At 36.8% G+C, this 20,341-nt stretch overlaps 1 protein-coding gene across 1 annotated transcript in view; it reads right to left on the reverse strand.

Annotated features, from left to right (window-relative positions):
- Window positions 1–14,530: 14,530 nt before the first annotated feature.
- LOC139714896 (contactin-3-like) overlaps window positions 14,531–20,341 on the reverse strand; it is a gene marked incomplete at its 5' end in the record, with an annotated part of 38,446 nt that continues 32,635 nt past the window's right edge. The window contains 2 exons of the mRNA XM_071626542.1: window positions 14,531–15,631; window positions 17,909–18,006. Of these exons, the coding sequence (XP_071482643.1) occupies window positions 15,117–15,631; window positions 17,909–18,006 (613 nt within the window). The remainder of the gene's footprint in view (window positions 15,632–17,908; window positions 18,007–20,341) is intronic.

Genomic DNA, 20,341 nt, shown 5'->3' on the forward strand with positions numbered 1-20,341 from the left:
CCGCCAAAATGGCCGCCAAAACCGGAAATTCTCACGAATCTATTCTCAATGGTTCAAAATTGAGAACAATTGATGGTTCTATCCTATTCCGATTTCAAAATGGCCGCCAAAACCGGAAATTTCCACGTATTTCAATTTTATGTTTCGCAATTGAGAACAATTATATTGATTCTACCCTATTTCGATCACTGTGCTGAATGCGAATGTGGACGAAACCACCCTTGCATCATTGAGAATTTGGTGATATTCAAGATAGCCGCCAAAATGCTCGCCAGAATGGTGAGAAATTCATAACAATTGATGGTTTTACCCTATTTCAGGTTTTCGTCAATGGCAAAATCTAAACCCAACCACACTCTGCTGATAAACGAATGCATATTGTCCATCCCAGTTTGAACTTGCTGTACAGCGAAACCAGCTTTACCGGATATCTTGGAGTTTGTAAGATACAGCTGTGCAAGGAATAATTCCTGCAAGACTACAGATGGGATTGAATATTTGAAAGATTACACTGTTTCATCAACATATCATGGATATGTTTTGAACACTAACAATCAGTGGACAAGACATACCCATCTCGATCATATTGTGATAGTGACGAAGAGAAGTTTACTGACATTCCCAATATTACCTGTTTCAATCTATGAACAGTTTTAAGATTCGTTTCATCCACGAACACTCACATTGCTTAATTGGTTTATACTGGTGGTCTTGATGACAATGTTGAAGACAAGAGTTGGAAATTTTCATGGTTCTGCTTGAAATTTTTCTTCAATATGATGTAATATATATATATATATATATATATATATATATATACACTTGGTGATTCTATTCTTCTATGAAGCAATAAATACGGATGAACCTGCTGTCAACCGAGCGAACTTGTTCCAATACTTATATATATATATATTATATATATATATATATATATATATATATATATATATATATATATATATATATATATATATATATATATATATATATATATATATATATTATATATATATATATATAGATATATATTTATGGGGCGAAAAAACCTCGTATCTACAAAATGTCACATGTTCAGGAGAGAAAAACAGAAACAGAAACAACTAGAAATGTCGCTATGGCGACTGGTATGCCTCCGCCATAATGCATGGTTCTCTTAATAGGTCTATAGTACATGTGGACAATGTGTGATTACATTTTCACAAAATTGGCAAAATATTAAAACGACAAGTTTGTCACAATTGTGTTGAATGCTCACCTTCCTTGACCTAGGTTTAATTGGATGGATAGGAGAGCATGTATTTGGAGATTTAAGAACTTTAACTTGACTTTGATCCACTCATAAGTTTATGCACTGAGTAATTTTCAAGGTATGGAGAAAAAGTGTAATTTCTGTATTGAATAGTAAATTGTTGCCATTTTAATCTGGCCTTTGACCCTAGAAATCATATTAAGATAATCACCGTCAGGCAGAACATGCAAATATATGTACAGTAAATTTCAAAATAACTTAAACCATTTCCTGGAAGAAACAGTTACTAGTAGTTCAGCACATTCTCAACAGAGAATCTCTATTGGGTTATACATGCATACACCAAGAGTAAAAAAAAAATAATCCTACTGGCACTGCATAAGTATGAGGGAAATAGTAAAATTTTGAAGTGTTGCCCTTGACCTTTGACTCCTGAGTTTTGACCCTATGAACCCTACATTTTCTAGATAATCACTGCCAGTCAGTACATGTATATATACATTGTACTATGTTCCATGAAGATACCTTGAACAATTTCCAAGGTACAGAGAACAAATATTTCTACTTGACCTTTTGACCTTTGACCTCATGACCCCAAACTTTCACCAGAGAATCTTAATTAGGTATTACATGCATACACTAAGTTTCAAGAAAATATCTTCAGGCAATGCATAGATATGGAGGAAATAGTGAAATTTTACGTATTCATGACCTTGACATTTTGACCTTTGACCTTGAGCATGTGCACCCAAAAGTTGATAGGCACAACTTCACCCCCTAATACACATACATGCCAAGTTTCATTAGGATACCTCAAAAGGTTTTTTTAGTTACGCTTGCCACAAATTCATTACGGACGAACGGACGGAAGGACGGACGGACGGGCGGACGGAAGGACAGACGGACGGACAACCCAAAAACATAATGCCTCCGGCACCACTTCGTGGCGGAGGCATAAAAACAAAAAGCTAACAAACATGGCAGCCAAAGCACTATAACAAATGAGAGAACCTGTCCTTTGACATGCCATGGTACGTAGCTTCATTTTTTGGGTAAGACAGCTACGGTTGGACAGGACATCATTAACTGACTATCTGTTTATTCAAAAAAGTCATTTTCACTAAAATTTCAGTTACAGGGTCTTGTCGCCGAGGCGACGATTTCACATATGCACGCGAGGGCATGGAAAATACAGTTAACGCGAAGTAGAAAAAACCAAAGAAACAACAACATAAGGTGATAGTTGATAGTCCAGTACTTACGAATATCATAAACACGCAGAGTGCTTTTGAAATTACCCTTATACTGATATCTACTATAATGGTCATGGATGTAACCATTTCTAGTGACGTAATCAGAATATGCCACAAGTTTCATAAGAGTACGCGTCAAGACTCATCAGAATACAAGACAAATTTCACCACCAAATACCAGCAGGCCATAATTTAATATTACTCTTATAGCCAAAACGGATTAACTTCACATCAGTCTGCGGAGCCCTTATTGGCTACCACAGGTATTACTTAATAACAATTGCGCAATTTCAGTCTTATCTTTGTGTTTACGCTTCAGTATGATGTCAATATCATTTTTCTGTCCATTACGTGTTAAAGTTCCGTTTGAGACATATCAGAATATCTCAGTATATTACAATACCATTGTGACAGTCATTTTGGATGCCATTATTTAATTTGCTCAACCGATTTGAATTCAAGAATACGGATTATTGCTTTTAATCACTTGCTTCACGTTATAGCACAATATTTCACAATTTATAAGAACATATCAAGGAATTTCCGTTTATACAGGACATTTGTAAATATCTCAAAACCTTCAACACCCTCGAAATGGGGTGAGACCATCAATTTATTTTCAAATTTTCACCATTTAGAAAAATATCAACATTGGAATTTCAATTTCTGCCAATTATTTTGGCGGTCATCTTGGACATCTCAAAACCCTTAGGAACTAAAAAAATGGCAACAACAAAATGTCGAGGGTGCTGAATAGGGTCTCAAAAATTTCAATATTGACAATTATTTTGGCGGTCATCTTGGAATTCTCAAAACTCCCCAAAACACAAGAGTTGCATCAACCAGGTTCGGATTTAGCACCCTCAAAATAGGGTAAAACCACAATTTTTTTTTCAATTTTACACCATTTAGAATGAATTAGGGGGCCTACATGGGAAATTCCGTTATTGACGGCCAATTGGGGGCCATATTGGCGGCCATCTTTATCATCTCAAAACCATTAAGGATGCAAGCAAGAGCTGTATCCTGCAGCTTCAAATTCAGCCAACTCAAAATAGGGTAAAACCATCAATTTGTTTCCAATTTTACACCATTTAGAAGGAACAAGGCAATCGCCAAATTGTGTCTCGCCCATTCGTGTACAAGGAATTAATATTTTTTATAACTCCCAGAAGTTAATTGACCTGCTTATGACGTTTGACCTTGTGGTGACCTTCAACACCCTAAGGGACATTTACCATCCAAGTTTGGTCACAAGCGGACAAAGGGATCAAAAGTAATGAGCCATAATTGAAACACGCCATAAAAACTTAACATTGGGCCCTAAAAATTTGTTGACCCCTTTCTGTGACCTTTGACCTTGTGATGACCTTTAACTCCCCAAGGGACATCTACTGTCTCACGTTTGGTCACAAACGGACATAAGGATCAAAAGTTATGAGCCACAATCAAAACGCACCCTAAAAACAAAACACTGGGCCCTAAAAGTTTGTTGACCCCTGTCTGTGACCTTTGATCTTGTGACGACCTTCACCTCCCCAAGGGACATCTTTCATCCAAGTTTGGTCACAAACGGACAAAGGGATCAAAAGTTATGAGCCATAAACGAAATGCACCCTAAAAACTTAACATTGGGCCCTAAAAGTTCGTTGACCCCTGTCTGTAACTTTTCACCTTGTGGTTACCTTCAACTTCCCAAGAGACATCTACCATCACCCAAGTTTGATTGCAATTGTAGCAACATGTGCTGAGTTACGTGTGATAAGAGAGTCTTGCAAGTAAACTTTAAGGTATGACCTCAAATGACCCTTGACCTTATCATATGACCTCTTACGGCACCACAACATGAAGGTACCCCTAGTGCATCCATCACCAAAGTTTGATTGCCATTGTAGCAACATGTGTCAAATTACGTGTGATAAGAGAGTGTTGCTTGCCGGTACGTTAAAGTTTACTTGCAAGTTGCAAGTAAACTTTAACGTATGACCTCAAATGACCTTTGACCTTATCCTGTGACCTCCAACGGCACCATAACATGAAGGTACCCCCAGTGCATCTATGACCCAAGTTAGGTTGTAATCCAAGCAACTTGTGTGAAGTTATTTGTCAAAAGAGAGTCTTGCAGGTAAACTTTAACATAGAAAAGAGAGTCTTGCACATACTCTTTAATATATGACCTCAAATGACGTTTGACATCATCACATGACCTCCGACAACACCATAACATGAAGATACCCCTAGTGCTTCTATCACCCAAGTGTGGCTGCCACTGCTGTAACAGTTGCCAAGTTATGCATCATAAGAGAGTCTTGCAGGTAAACTTTAACATTTGTGACGGACGACGGACGGACGCGCTTTCACCTCCGGTGGGCGAGACAAAAAGGGGGTCTACATGTGAGTTTCCATTTTTGGTGGACATTTTGGTGGCCATCTGTATTATCTCAAAACGCTTAAGGATACAATAGTTTTATCAAGATTCTGATTTAGCACCCTCGAACTAGGGTAAAACCATCAATAGTTATTCAATTTCTCACCATTTAGAAGAAAATACAGGGGAATTTCCAGCAAATTTGGCGGTCATCTTGGCGGCCATCTTGAATATCTCCGAACCCTTAACGATCCAAGAGTTGCATCATCCTGATTCAGATTCAGCGCCGTCGCAATAGCTTCAAACTATCATTTTTTTTTTCCAATTACTCACCACTAAGAAGGAAATACATAGGAATTTCCGGTTTTGGTGGCCATTTTGGCGGCCAATTTGGCTGCCATCTTGAATATCTCAAAATCCTCAATGCAAGAGTCGCATCAGCCGGATTCGGATTCAACATTCTCGAAATAGCTTAGAACCATAAATTGTTTTGCATTTTTTCACCATTTACATAGGAATTTCCGGGTAATTTGGCTGCCATCTTGGCGGCCATCTTGACGGCCATCTTGAATATCTCAATATCCTCAAGGATGCAAGAATCGCATCAGCCAGATTCGGATTCAGCACCCTCGAAATAGCTTAGAACCATCAATTGTTTTAAGGGTCAATCCATGTCAAATCATCCAGTGCTTGTCACCCGACCCCCTCCGATTTTCTTTAAAATCGCACCAAATGTTCCCCAAAGTGTCTGACGGAAAATCCCAAAATATTTTGCCCCAAGGTCAATTGGTTGCTAAGATACAGCCTCACATAGCAACCAATGCGCATCCCAAAATATTAGTTAAAAGAAAATTATGCACTTTTGATTGATTGTGGTAGCATGGATATTTATGCAAAAGTGTTCATTATCTGGAAATTGGGAGAACTTTATAGTCTTTGCAAGAAAAACTGACTGTGACGCGAAGTTGACTTTTCGTTAACGTGCACGAGGTCACCGAAAATGGTGTTGAATGTTAATTTCGAAAATTTTAATGCATATTTAGAGGCTAATATCTTCCACATTTCATCACCTTAGGTTCTAAAATATTATGCTGTTGAAGACTTTGACTAATAATAACTGTAAATTTGTTAACTACAAATTACGCACATGACAGGTATTTTATGGCATGATATACTTGTGATTCTTTCACAAACACAAAAGCTTTTTATAGTGTAAATGTTATATACTGGAATTAATCTATACGTGCTTGCAAGTATGTTACAATAAATTACTTTGTTCTGACAATGACCCTCAATTTCAATCACAAAAGGGTCAGTAATATTTTGTGATTTTGTGTGCATTTCCTATGGAAAACAGTGCTGTGTGGTGAAACTCATAAAAACTTGACCATTTTTACTACCTATCACTTTGATTGATTAATTCTATTCAAATTATGGTAGATAAAGTGGGCTGTGACAATTTCCAATTAAAAAAAACACAAATGCTGTAGAAAATAAAAAACAAAGAAATACATAACAAATTTTCCAAAAACAAGAAAATACATAAGAATGGAAATAATTTTGAAAGTTGTCATAAGTTACAGAACAACCCCCCCCCCAAAAAAAAGAAGACTCTCAGTGCTTTTAATGTGCGTTTCACAGGCTAGAATAAGAATCTTATATGTTGGGCGCAATGTCCATAATATCAACTATTATTATGTACTTAAATACAGGTCTTTATGGGCAGGTATAGGCATTTCTCCTGATTTTGAAGGTCATAAATTCAGGTTCATTGTCAGAACAAAGTAATTTACTGTAACATATCTTGCAAGAACCTATAGATTTATTCCAGTATATAACATTTACACCATAAAAACTGTTGTGTTTGTGAAAGAATCACAAGTATGTTGTTAACAAATTTACAGATATTTTTAGAAGTACTTCAAGGTCAAGGGTATAACATTCATGATCAAATTGACACTAAATCTGAAAGAAGAGCACAAATAGTTTAGAACCTTAATATGGTAGGCTGTCAGCTTTCATAATTCTTGAAAGATTGCTCTGTGAAAAGTCTTTCAAAACACATATTACATGCAGTGCAATGAGGAAAATGGAGCGACTAATTGTTTTTATCAAATTTTGGGTTAAATTTCAAAGTCATTATTATGTAATAAAAGTGTTTTGTGGTATATATTGCTAAAATATGTATAACAGACTATCCCTACAGCAAATATCATAGGGCTAGGGCTTTTCATCTTGAAAGCATAGACATTTGAAATGTCCTCTAAACCCAATATGTGATATTTCATGGGAATTTGGCCGTTTACGACCATTTTCAGTAGGGTAAATTTACCATTGAACATTTCGGTAGCAAAATTTCTTTGGTAACCCAAGATAATATAGGTAAATGTCTATCAATACACAAAAATTGATGCCATTCCTAGGTGGGACGAAGGGTGATCCGTGACCTTGAATTTGGCACATTTTTCATTTTTGTCAACTTTGAGGGCGCTCTCCGTAAAAACTGTGGGCACGAATCCGCTGATTTTTTTCAAAATTACTGAGCAAGTCAAAGTCTTCAACAGCATAATATTTTAGAACCTAAGGTGATGAAATGTGGAAGATATTAGCCTCTAAATATGCATTAAAATTTTCGAAATTGACATTCAACACCATTTTTGGTGACCTCGTGCACGTTAACGAAAAGTCAACTTCGCGTCACAGTCAGTTTTTCTTGCAAAGACTATAAAGTTCTCCCAATTTCCAGATAATAAACACTTTTGCATAAATATCCATGCTACCACAATCAATCAAAAATGCATAATTTTCTTTTAACTAATATTTTGGAATGCGCATTGGTTGCTATGTGAGGCTGTCACTTAGCAACCAATTGACCTTGGGGCAAAATATTTTGGGATTTTCCGTCAGGCACTTTGGGGAACATTTGGTGCGATTTTAAAGAAAATCGGAGGGGGTCGGGTGACAACTTTTCTGAAAATTGGATGATTTGACGTGGATTGACCCTTAAATTTCTCATTATTTAGAAGGAAATACATAGGAATGTCCGATTTTTGCGGCCGTTTTGGCGGCCATCTTGAATATCTCAAAATCCTCAAGGATGCAAGCATTGCATCATCCAGATTTGGATTTAGCACCCTCGAAATAGGGTAACACCATGAATTGTTTTCAATTTCTCACCATTTAGAAGGAAATACATGGGAATTCCCAGTTTGGGCGGCCATTTTGGCGGCCATCTTGAATATCTCAAAACCCTCAAGGATGCAAGAGTTGCATCATGCAGATTCGGATTCACCACCCCCGAAATAGGGTAAAACCATATAAAAAAATTGGGTGGACGGTAAAACAAGGTTCAGCCTCTGACACCCAGACTAAAAATGTCGAGCTTGGATATTAACGGGCTGATGTGAAAACGCCTTAAGAAAGATCATGGTCCATGCAATGCACTGGCTCTGTAATGTATTCAGATTTTATGCATGCTTTGTTCACAAAAGTTGCCCCTAACAACCACAAAGCTTGCCCGACCTTGCAACATCTAAGCTAATTCATGTCTATGAATCTTAATGGGAGGGAGGACGTAAATGAAATACTCTGCTACTAGATTATTAAAAAAGAAACATCCATAAATTATCACAAATTACGGAAACAGTCTTCTCCAGGTCCCATGAGCAGAATTCACTTTAGTCACTTTTTTAAACTTCTCAGTTTTATAAGTGGTAGTAGTAGTACTAGCAGTAGTTACAGGATTTGTCATGCAGCTGTACTTGTTTATTTTGTTTTCTACTTCAATATTTTGTTCTTTCTCTGTTTTCATTTTCCAGTGCTTTGAAATACATTAAGCACTTTATAAAAGTTTTATATCACATGTATCATCAACTTTATTATCGTAAATTATATGCCACATATTTAGATATTTAGGGTCCTACGAATCAATACGTGTCATCATGAATTCAAACTGCAAAATCACTTTAAAGTCACTATGTCATGAGAAATTATACACTCACATTACAATACAGTGGACTTCTGTTAAAACGAAGTCCTCGGGACTGGCAGTCTTCTTTCATTATATCGATATTTCGTTATACCGAACAAAATGAACAATGAAATACATAGAGTGGGTAATGTATCGGCCTGAATTTTAACTTCGTTGTAACAGGAATTTGGTTATAACTGTGTTTAGTATAATGGGAGTGCACTGTATATACTTTCATGTTGCAAGTCATTTACATATTGTATGCTGAAGATGTAAACATATAATACAGCAAGAAATTACAACAAAGCACAGGTCCTCTTTCTTTTTTTTTGTACGGATTTAATATAAAAAGCCCCCCAAATATCATGATATCATACAATGAAACTCCAGAATACAATACATATATTTCATAACTCTGATACATGAAGTTAATTTGTCATGTCATGATCATGTCTACATACCAAAATTGATGGACGGATCTATTTTGCACAAATAATGTTACCATAAAAATCTGAAAAGAGTTGGATGGAATGGATCCTCAGGCTGATAGGAAATAGCTTTCAGAGAATACTTAGTGAGTCCATTGAAGTGATCACTTTATGAGAAGGTCTTTAAGGGGCAATTTCATGGCCACATAGAAATGGTCCCTTTATGTGCCCCCCCCCCAAAAAAAAAAAAAAAAAAAAAAATGTCTTGTATGATACACAAGTACCTACACCAAAAGTTGTACATTTTGTACAATCTTTTTTTAAAGGTTGTGGACTTTATTCTAAACATACCATACATAAGCCACAACATTGGTGCATTTCATATTCATTTAGCACACTCATATTTTATTTGAAATAAACATAAACACCATAACAGCCTGTAAAAGATACATGTAAAGTATATCAATATGCGCAAGATGTATCTGTGACATGCAACAAAAGCACATATACATTGTAATACCTACACAGTCATGGTTACATTCAAACAACCTCTGTTCACTCTAGGCTCTAGTTCTTGTGGAAGAATAACAGTAATCAGTTTTCAGCTAATAAGCAAATGGCCACTGGTTCTCGATACCATTTTAAGTCTACTTGAGACAAATACATAACATCTACATATGTATGCAGCATGAATGATAAAAAGAACAGATCCAATAAACAACAGATTACCAATATTCTGTGTAACATTGCCTTGCAGTAGAGGAGTCACTCCTCAAGTGGTAATATAATAAAGCAGGTGTCACACAGTCCTTAATAAATAAGTCCAAATAAGTCCTAAATAAATTCACAACTTTGTAATACCTCACGTGCAGTTTGGGTGTCATTGTGTGACCTTCCTTATTTGCTCTGGCTGTTAATTGCCTTTTGACCATGTTTGGTGTCAAATTTGCACAAAAGCAAAAATGACTCACATTCAAATTTACATCTTGTGTCAATTTTGGAAGAGTATTTACAACAATTACAACAATTTACCACATGGACAGAGGGAGAGAAAACTTCCTAATGTTTTTTCTTGATACTGTTTTTTGTGCATTCATGTTCAATCATTGTAAAAGTTCGAAATTTTTGTGAGGTTTTAATTTTCGCACATTTTATGAATCACTGTTGAGCCGCAAATTCAATAACACATGAAAATATTGCTAAACGACAGAGTTTGTCCTAGTATCATTGTGCACTGGAAATAGCACTGGTGTAAATTGCAAAAACATTTTGAGAAAATGACTGTAACCTCTTCATTTGCAAAATATCTATACAGTGTATGCAAAAATAACAGCCTCTAAAGCATTCAAACCACTATAACTCAAAGAAACCAGGGCCCCATTTCATAAAACTTGTTATCTGTGACAAATGCCACATTTCTATGACAAATTTGCTCTCAGCCAATCAGATGCAAGAATTTCAGTAGCTTGTCACATCTAGATGACAACTTGTCACTGATGACAAGTTTTATGAAACGGGCCCCTAATTTGCAAGTCTTGGTGAGGATATTGTTGTATCTTTCCAACCACTCGATAAAACATAAACTGAGAATCACATGGATCTCCATTGCATTAGGGCTGCAGTAAAATACCGGTATATATCTTTTCTTATATATGTTTTTTTTTCCCAAGGCACTTTTTATTGATTTGGACATGTATATTGGATGTGTGTATTGATTGAAAATAAATAAAATTTGCAAATTGTGACTAGACTTACTGAAAATGATAAGAATAAAGACGAACGTATTTGACAAAAACAGCACATCAAACTTGCAAATCATCTAAATGGACTTGCTCTTGAAATATGTCACAAAATGCATCCGATTGACACCACTCATTGCATAGATCAAAAAAGCATGTTGTCTTTTGATTGATACTGACACAAAAGGTATTAAAGGCTATAGAAAATGCATTTTACATGTCTTTAAGCATACAAATCAGAAAAATGGAAGTTACACAAATAAATGTGAGATCACATACACAATAACAGAGACTGCAAGCAAACACTAATCAACCACGTCATAAAATCTACAAAACTATACCATTGTACATATTACATTATTTTCATTAATTTAAAAAACTTCACTGTTCACAGTTTGCAATGCCTGTGTGACAATTTGCAATGTCAACTTACCCTGCATTTCGCAACTCACAGCATGGCAATGGTTTTGTCTTATGAGGCAGAGCAGTTTAAACTCTAGTTTTTTATCATAAACTTTAGGGATCTATCCCCTGTCTCCTTCAGTCATTTCCAAAGTTATTTTCGAGATAAGTAACTAGGTTAAAATCTTAAATTTCTTGTCAAAAAAAAATTGGCATTGCTGGTGAAACACTGATGATAAAATGGCAAGTACATGTATTAAAATGGTGGCTCTACGCTTGGAGATGGGCATCCTTCAGAGCCTTTCACCTCTGCAGTCTACATAGTTTTTTTTTTTTTTATTATTTTTTTTAATATATGGATTACCTCAAATCAGATTAACTCTTTATGCGCCACAGTGCACAACCTACATGCATGTTTGCCACATCATTCTGACACTGCAACACAGGCATGCTTTGGGTAAACATTCTGTTATTTCGCAAATTCATGTAATGATAAAAAAAAAATTATGCTGGACATGCAATGAGCAAGGTTATAGAGAATATTCCAAGCTTTGCTACAATGACTTTATGACATTCTATGATTACTGTTCTTTCAAATGGCCAGTAGCTGCATTATTGTCCAGGACTCGGAGATTAACTTTTGCACACACAACCATGACAGAAAATAACAATTTACTCAGAAAAGACCCTTAGGGAATACTGCTTGATATTCAGTCACCAAGCAATGCAAGATACATCAAATGTGAGACGAACACATTCGCCATTGAAGCTTTTGTTGTCATGGGCATTTGGTGATTGACATGTATCAATCAGTTTGGGCGGGTTTGAGTGTTTGAGTAAAATAATTAAACTCAGTGTGCTGTTGACTGAGTCAGGCATGCGAATGTGGCGCATAAAGAGTTAAAAAATGATCTACAAATCTAAAACTCAATATACCATTTGAAACAATCAAAATCATTCATGGCCTTGGTTCCTTTCTGAAGCCTTATCTGGTACAGATATGTGACATTAAGAGATGAAGAAACTGACACAGTAAAAAAATGACATCAGCATCACTGTCAAGTATCAAAACATTCACATGTGTAGCTGGGCACCTTTAACTCCGGCATTCCTCCATTCTACCTCTTTCTCTCTCACAAACATCATGCTGGACTATTTTCTAGTCCAATTCATATAATTTTGTACCCAACATGTAATTATTCACTGTCTTATGCCAAAATATTAATATTTTAATTAAACTGTAGTTCTCACTCAGAGCAGGATTTAAAACTTGTAACAGAACTTACACATCTACAAGAGAAAATGTCGACCATGAACATTGATTCATGATGAATGTCTTTGCTTATAAAACTCCTGTTTAGAAAGTTTAAATTTCAAGGTATTCTTCCACTGATCAGGTACATAAGGAATAAAAGGAAAATACAGTGTAGTTCCAAGTCAGTGGTATAGGAGTGATTAAATGCAGCATACTAGTATTTGTTAATTAGCCTGGGATTTATTATTTTAGGACATTAGTTCATGATAAATGTTACTGTCATATTTCATTACCTTTAATAAAAAAACATAAATGAATGATAAAAAAAGCACAATTAATTCAAAGAAGTCATACATTGAACACTTATATGTTTCAAATTATACCTCACTGTATGCAATATATCTCTCACAACATCACATCTTCAATATAAATCCACTACAGATAAGTTGTCATTTGGAAACAAAGAATTTATGACATATGAAGCCATACAAGACTCTCTTGAACATTGTTCTCCAACACCAGCCAATTCTACAATAAAGAATAATGGTAAGGATAAGAAGAAATGCAAAGCAGAGACAATTTGCATCAGAGAACTTTCGGCTGATTTTCAGACTTGTGCATTTAAACATCTATGAATTATTTATACTACGTACGAGTTACAGCAGGGAGGTGTTAGAGGAGAAGAAACTGGAATCTCTCCTTTTTACCCATTATATCATGCAATACAAACGTGCACTCGACAGTTATGTTAACTTTTTTTATGAGATACTAATACTCCTTTTCAGTCCTGGAGTACTAATAACAAGGAGATTTGAAGAAAAACTTAAAGTAGCTGCTCTGTACAAGATTACCACCAAGTTCCATACAAAATTTCCATGCTTCCTCTGAAATACAGCTTAAAATGATTAAAATCAAGAACTTCTTCTTCGTCTCCATATCCAAACTCTACGGATGGAAGGCTTGGAGCATGGAACATCAAAGCCTGTGAAATGCTAAGCACTGAATTGTCATGCTATAGAACCTATGCATAAATTCACAAAAATTGGGAAGAGATTCTACTTCTTCTTTGACACCTTTCTGGTTACAGAATTTATAATGATTGGGATAAGGAATAAGAATGCTTTCAAAAGTCACAACACAAATCACAGTAAAGAAGGATAGATATTAGGCGTTTTCACATCAGCCCGATAAAAATCCAAGCTCGAGATATTTTTCACGATTGCGAATTAGCGCGCTATTTCATTTCTTATTCACATCAGCCCGAAGAGAATTAGCCCTAATTTTTTTTGAGCTAATTTGACAGCTGAGTATGTGCAAACAGCATCAGTAATGTGTGTGCCCTCTCAAAAATTCCTCATGATTTGTGTGCAGTTTGCCTCGATCGATCGAGTCGCACACGCTAAGCATGATGGGATGCATCGCGCTAATTTCTTGAGTCATTTTCACATTATCAAATAGCGCGCTACTATCCCGCTCTTTCAGAAATTTCCCGAGTTGGACTCGAGAAATTTTCTCGATCAGAGTGATACAATTAGTGCGCTAATTTGTGTTCACATTATCAAATAGCATGCTATTTCGCTTTTGGGATAATTTCTCAAGTCAGAAAATAGCGCGCTATTTCGAAACATTGGGCTGATGTGAAAACGCCTAATGACATGGTAGCTTTACAGACAAATGCATGATTGGGTGCTAATGGAGCATAACAATAGAAGAAAGCATGCATAAATTCCACACAAAAGAACTTGCGCAAGTGGTATTGTAATGGGATTACACTGCTACATTCCTGGAATATGTGAGGGTCCATGTCATCATCTTTGTTCATAGTAATTTGTTTTTTTGCTTTTTTTAGATTGGTTAATCTGTTCAAGAACTACAATAAATTCCATAGCTTCATACATGGAACTATTGATTTTTTTATTACATGATGTAAAATTACGAAAATCGTCTGGAAGTTTCATATGACAGTGCTGCTCAGAATTGAGTCAACTTGTAGGCGTTTGATGTTTTCTTGTAAAGTGGGTTTGGAAATTCGGCTGAGTACACAGGTAGATTAAAAGTCTATTAATGAGGAAAGGAATTTTCTAAGGCAAAGAATTTGGATAATGTGCAGAAATCTGGACATCACGAACATGAACATTAACTGCTACCACGTATGAAAATATCCATGTTAAACCTCTACAACTGACACTGTCCGTATTGATCTTTGTGAGGTGGCTTTAAACTCTTTAAAATACTCCATTTCCCTTTATGAGGTTATGCTAGAATGAATATGTGATAATTAAAACTGCAAGACCACAAAGCAAAGATGGAGTCACGTAAAAGTACATACCTGGTACTCAAAACTTGTGGAAGAATCAGTGAAGATTATATGACTTATAAGTAGGTATGTTTTGGCCGGATGGTTCACCATCCCTACATTTATTCCATTGACAATTCACATCATTCTGATGTGCTAGAACATGCCGGCATTTTCCACTTGGCGATCCGTGCTGAAGGCAAAGTTTGATTGAGGATATGGAATCTCATCTGCCTTGCCACTCCTGAAGAGCTTACTAAGCCTTCCTGGCATATTGCTCCCAAACATTCTCTCTCGCTTCTTCTCTTCTCTCTCTCTTTCCTTCTCCTTCTCTTTTTCCTCCTGTCTAGCTTTCTTCCTGGCTTTCTTTTCTTGGTCTCTCTCTGCCTTGCGCTCCATCTTACGCATCAACCTTGGGTCCACATGAAGCTCTTCAGACAGCTTGATGCTATCATCGGCATTGGGAAATACGAGGAACTCACCCGTTGGCCCACTAGAGTCTGCCTCTGTGCTCTGAGGGCGCTCTGCATTAGTTGTTGCAGTGGATGATTCACCAATCTCTACATACAGGTTTTCCTTAGCTGCAGGGACGCCATATGAGATGTCAGGATTGTCTGTTGCTGAGTCCATAGGAATACTGAGAGGACTGGGTATGCTGATATCTGCTTCATCTTCAAAAGAATTTGAGGGATACACTTCATTCAGGTAAAATTACTGACTGGAGAAATCTCACATGAAAAGAATGGCAGCTATTTCCCTGCCTATTATAGTTCAATGTAATGAACTAAAATAAACATCTGATGTACAATTGTAATAACAAATGTAATTTTCCTCCACTACAAAAATATATGCCCTCTAAAAAGCATTCACTCTTCCAATGGTAGACAGTAATCAAAAGAGAAATCTGAATACAGCTCTCAGTATTTTAAGCTGAATGTTTAGGCTTAGCCACTCCTTAAGAGGTTTCAAGAATTTACATTTGTGTTTTTTATTTTTCCCTCTCGGCATGACAACATCTTCTTCAACAGCAAAGTACCAAAGTGCTTTTTCACCCTACGTGTCAAAGTGTAATAAGTTCCATCCATTGCCCTACATTAGGTGAAGTAAGAAGCTGTTAAGTTTCTGCCTGAGAACCAACACATTATTATAGGAATATATGGAAGGAAATTATTTTAGGACATCCAAAAAAAAAGAAAGAAAAAAACTAACTCCCTAAAAAAATTAATTTGACTTGGTAAAACTGATAAACATAAGAAAGAAACATACAAAATTGTATGTAAGGATTTCATTTTAATAGGAGCCAAGCTCAAAGCCCACATAAAGTCGCAGATTAGGATCATCTGATGTGGACTGAAATATGCAGGGGCGGATCCAGGGAGGACCGCAACCGGCGCACGCCCCCCCCCCCTTTATTTTTTGTTGAAACAAAAGAAATAAAAAGAAAAAAATGGGGGGAGGGGTGCGTGCGCCCCCCTTTTAATTTTGTAAATGCGCCCCCTCTTTACGGAATTCCTGGATCCGCCCCTGATATGTCACTTGGGTTGATCAACTCAAATTTGTAAATTTTGTCAGTAATTAGTGAGAGAGTAATCCTTTCTCTATCTACTCCCAAAACTTTACAGCTTGACACAAAACCAAAATCTTAGCATCAACTCATAGACAGGCACCTGGGATAATAGGTTCCCAAAATATACACACAAGTGTCTGCATTTGTGGCCAAAATTCATGTTTGTTTTATGCTGACCAGAAAAATGACCTTGAGAGAAGGGATAGAGTTTCTTCTATCAATATCTGTTCTTTTTCAGTATTAAAACTGCAAGTATTTTTGTCTACTTTACCTTTTCCAACAAATTAGTGCACTTGCTTTGACATTAAACTTGTATGAAAATGTACATAGAACTCAAGGTTAAGCTCAATAGATTTTTGACTTCTGCAGGTCCCATTTGGGTACCCATAAAATGTAAAACAAAAGAGTTTGAGAGCCCAGTGCAGGCTCTATTAATATCTCACTTCCAATCAATATGTTTGCATTGTTCAATGGCACATGCAGTTTACTGCATGACTGTTTTTGTCTGTCTTTGTTGACAGGCAAAATAAGAAAAGAAAAAACACAAAACTTTGTTTGGAAGCATTTGAAGGTTCTCAGAGAAATAAAGAAGGAACAGGTTAATAGTTTTTATGCATATCTTTCTTTTTTTTTTGACAGGTACTGCTTTCGCCTGGAAATAGAACATTTCCATTGATAATTCTGCATGACATGCCTACTCTTTAAACCCTCTTTTTCTCCCTTTTCTATGAAACTGTATTTTCTAACTCTCTCTTATTTCAATCACTTTTTGATTGGATTAGGATGGTCCAATTTGTACAAGTTATCATCTTAACCCTTAACGCTTACTCTTTTAAACTGTAATCCAATCTTTTAAACTATGTAAAAAAGTGGAAATTCATGTTGGCCTACTTTTTGTGGACTTGAGCTGGACAGTCACATATTATTCAATTTCAGTGAATGTTAAAACTGTCACAATTTGGCAAGAACACACTGAAATACTGTAACAGATCAGAGGAGTCAAAGACACTCTGTTTGATGACTTTACTGATGATAAAACTATACAGACTTTCACAGTTGGATTCCCTTTCCTTGGCCTGTTTGAAATGATTTTTTTTTTCACAATAATTTTATACTCCCTTCAATAAATTTTCCCCAACAAGGCCATAACATGATAAGACATGATTAATCAGAGATCTCTTGTTCTATTACACTTACACTTTCCCTGCTTTATCAGCAGGTGTCCACATACTGTATGACAATACTGCTGTTGAAATATGGAACAATATTTTTCAAGAGAGAATACTTCGCAAAAAATAAGTTCATTCAGTGCTGAACTTTCCTACACTCTATCAAATTGAACAGAACATACACACTGAACTAATGACAGAAGACAACTTACCCTCTGAAAGCACTTCATCATTATTCACAGCAACAGGGGGTGGGTAGGTATCTCCAATCATAGCCTTGCTAACCAGCACAACACCTGGATTATCAGGACTGACAGAACAATGAGAAAAAAAAAAATCAAAATCCAGACCAAGTACTGGCAAACAAGTTAACATGTCTAATCTGAACTGATGAAGGAATATGCTGAAGCCGAATCTGAATTTACTCTGAATTAATATACGTGACCCTGCATCACAAAACCAACAAAAAGTTGCCAGATATGGATTTTTTTTTTCTTCGAGAAGGGCAGGTTCTGAAAGAGGATACTCTAAGCTTTAAAATCATGTATAACTCAATACAAATAGTCTTTCCTGATCTATATCATATCTAAATAAGGGAGAGAGAGAGAGTACACACTATGGAGAAATGTATAGTATATACTGAGCAAAGATGCTTTGACGTTTAGGGTCTATTCAAGTGCTTAATCTCACCAATTTTGTGCCCTGTGCAATGCATGGGACTAAAAACAGAATGTAAATCTCCAGGGCAACCACAATGAAAGGATTTAATATCGGATTAAGCTGCAATTCGGCACACTCATTATAATAATAATAATAACAATAATAATTGATATGATTTATATAGTGCCAAATCCACTCTGCACAGTGCTCTAGGTGCGGAAGGAAGAAAAAGTGAAGTAGATAAAGAACATACAAATATCAAAATACATGTAATGAGTAATCAAATGGAGGCCTTAAACAGGTGAGTTTTTAGACTGCTTTTAAAGGAGTCTGATGAAGAACAATTTTTTATCGCTGAAGGTAAGTTATTCCATAAGGTGGGAGCAGCATGGCCAAAGGCACGTGTGCCCCATATTGTAGTGAATCTTGGAATTATAAGAGAACCGGAGTTGGATGAGCGTAGAGAGATCTAACAAGGATGTAATTATGGAGTAAGTCAGTGTTAAACTGAGGAGCAGCGCCCTGAATGCAATGGACAGTGAGAAGTTAAATCTTTAAAATAATGCGATCTTTGACTTGTAACCAATGAAGTGATCTCAAAATAGGGGATGTGAGTGTGCTTCTTGGATAGTGTAATGATGCGTGCTGCCGCATTTTGAAGCCTCTAAAGCACGGAGAGCTGCGTTTATAGCATATTGTGGCGAAAATGCGATAGAGCACCTTTAAAATATGCGGCTCATGCCCTTAATTTCTGAACATGTGTAAAAATCCCATAGAGTTTGCCCCCGTGCATTTCCAATGGAGAAATTGTATAGAAGGTTTTTGAACACCCTATAGCCTTATGAAACACCCTGTACAGAAACCAGGGTTAACGAGGTCCAGAGTAGGGAAAAAGGCCAGAAGCCCTAGGGAAAAGGGCCTTGAAAATATTAAGCCATAGAAGTAGAGTTGTATAGTACCCCAATACATTTTGATACATGATGGGTTAATAAGACAGGATTGGTCACGTGACCCTTGCTCGAGAGGGTATAAATACCGCGAGCTCATTGTTCAACTTTCCAGTTGGGTTGGGGGGTTAGTGCGGGTCCACAGCACTCTCTCTCTCTCTTTTTAGGAATAACCATAAAATTAATGGGGAACCACTAGGCCAGTGTAACAGAGCTTAGCAGAGAGAAAACCATCGGTTGTAACAGCAGGAACTACAATATAGCAATGCTGCACTGAACCGTATTTCGGACTGTCGTTTCCACACCAGCCTCCTTCTTGCAACTGGTAGTCTGTAATACTAGACCCTGTAAATGGGTTGCAGTATGGTTGATTGGGAGAATGATATGCCTGGGTTTCTAATGCGCCTAGTGAGTCCGAATGCACGTATATAGACGTGGTGTATGAGATACATGTAGGCTGCATATGAGAGCTATATGAATAAGGTGCTGATGTGCTGCTACACATAGTACACATTATACCTGTAGACACAAGAATTAAGGCTCTTGGACCGCTCCCCGGCTACGCTACAAAAATTGGTGGCAGCGGTGGGATTTTGGGAAGATTTTGAAACAGGCAATTGTAGTATACAGGGATATACGTTGAGAAAAGCGTTTTGAAATCCCAAGATCCAGTGATACGAGCCCATACTATCACAATGGAGAATCTAGCTGGCAGTCCAGGCATGGAAAGCGATGAAATTATTTTTCAACCACAAGGCAGGCAAGATGAGGGTAATGAAGCCAGAGACTCATCGGAAACAGATGTATCTGACAGGGAGGAAAATGAGGATTTAGCAACAATGCTAGGCAGGCTTTTAAAGCAGAACAAAGCTCCCAAAAACAAACACAGCTAAGGCTCCCACTTATGACGGATCGTCAGCTTGGGATGATTTTGCAGTCCAGTTTGATGTTATTGCAGAACTGAATGGATGGGGTTACAAGACAAAATCAATGCAGCTAGCAGCCAGTTTGAGGGGAGATGCTCGAGCCGTCTTGAGC

Source organism: Diadema antillarum, unplaced genomic scaffold, assembly GCF_040938485.1.
Source record: "Diadema antillarum isolate AM-2024a unplaced genomic scaffold, OU_Dant_1.0 seq00002507_RagTag, whole genome shotgun sequence".
Classification (NCBI taxonomy): domain Eukaryota; kingdom Metazoa; phylum Echinodermata; class Echinoidea; order Diadematoida; family Diadematidae; genus Diadema; species Diadema antillarum.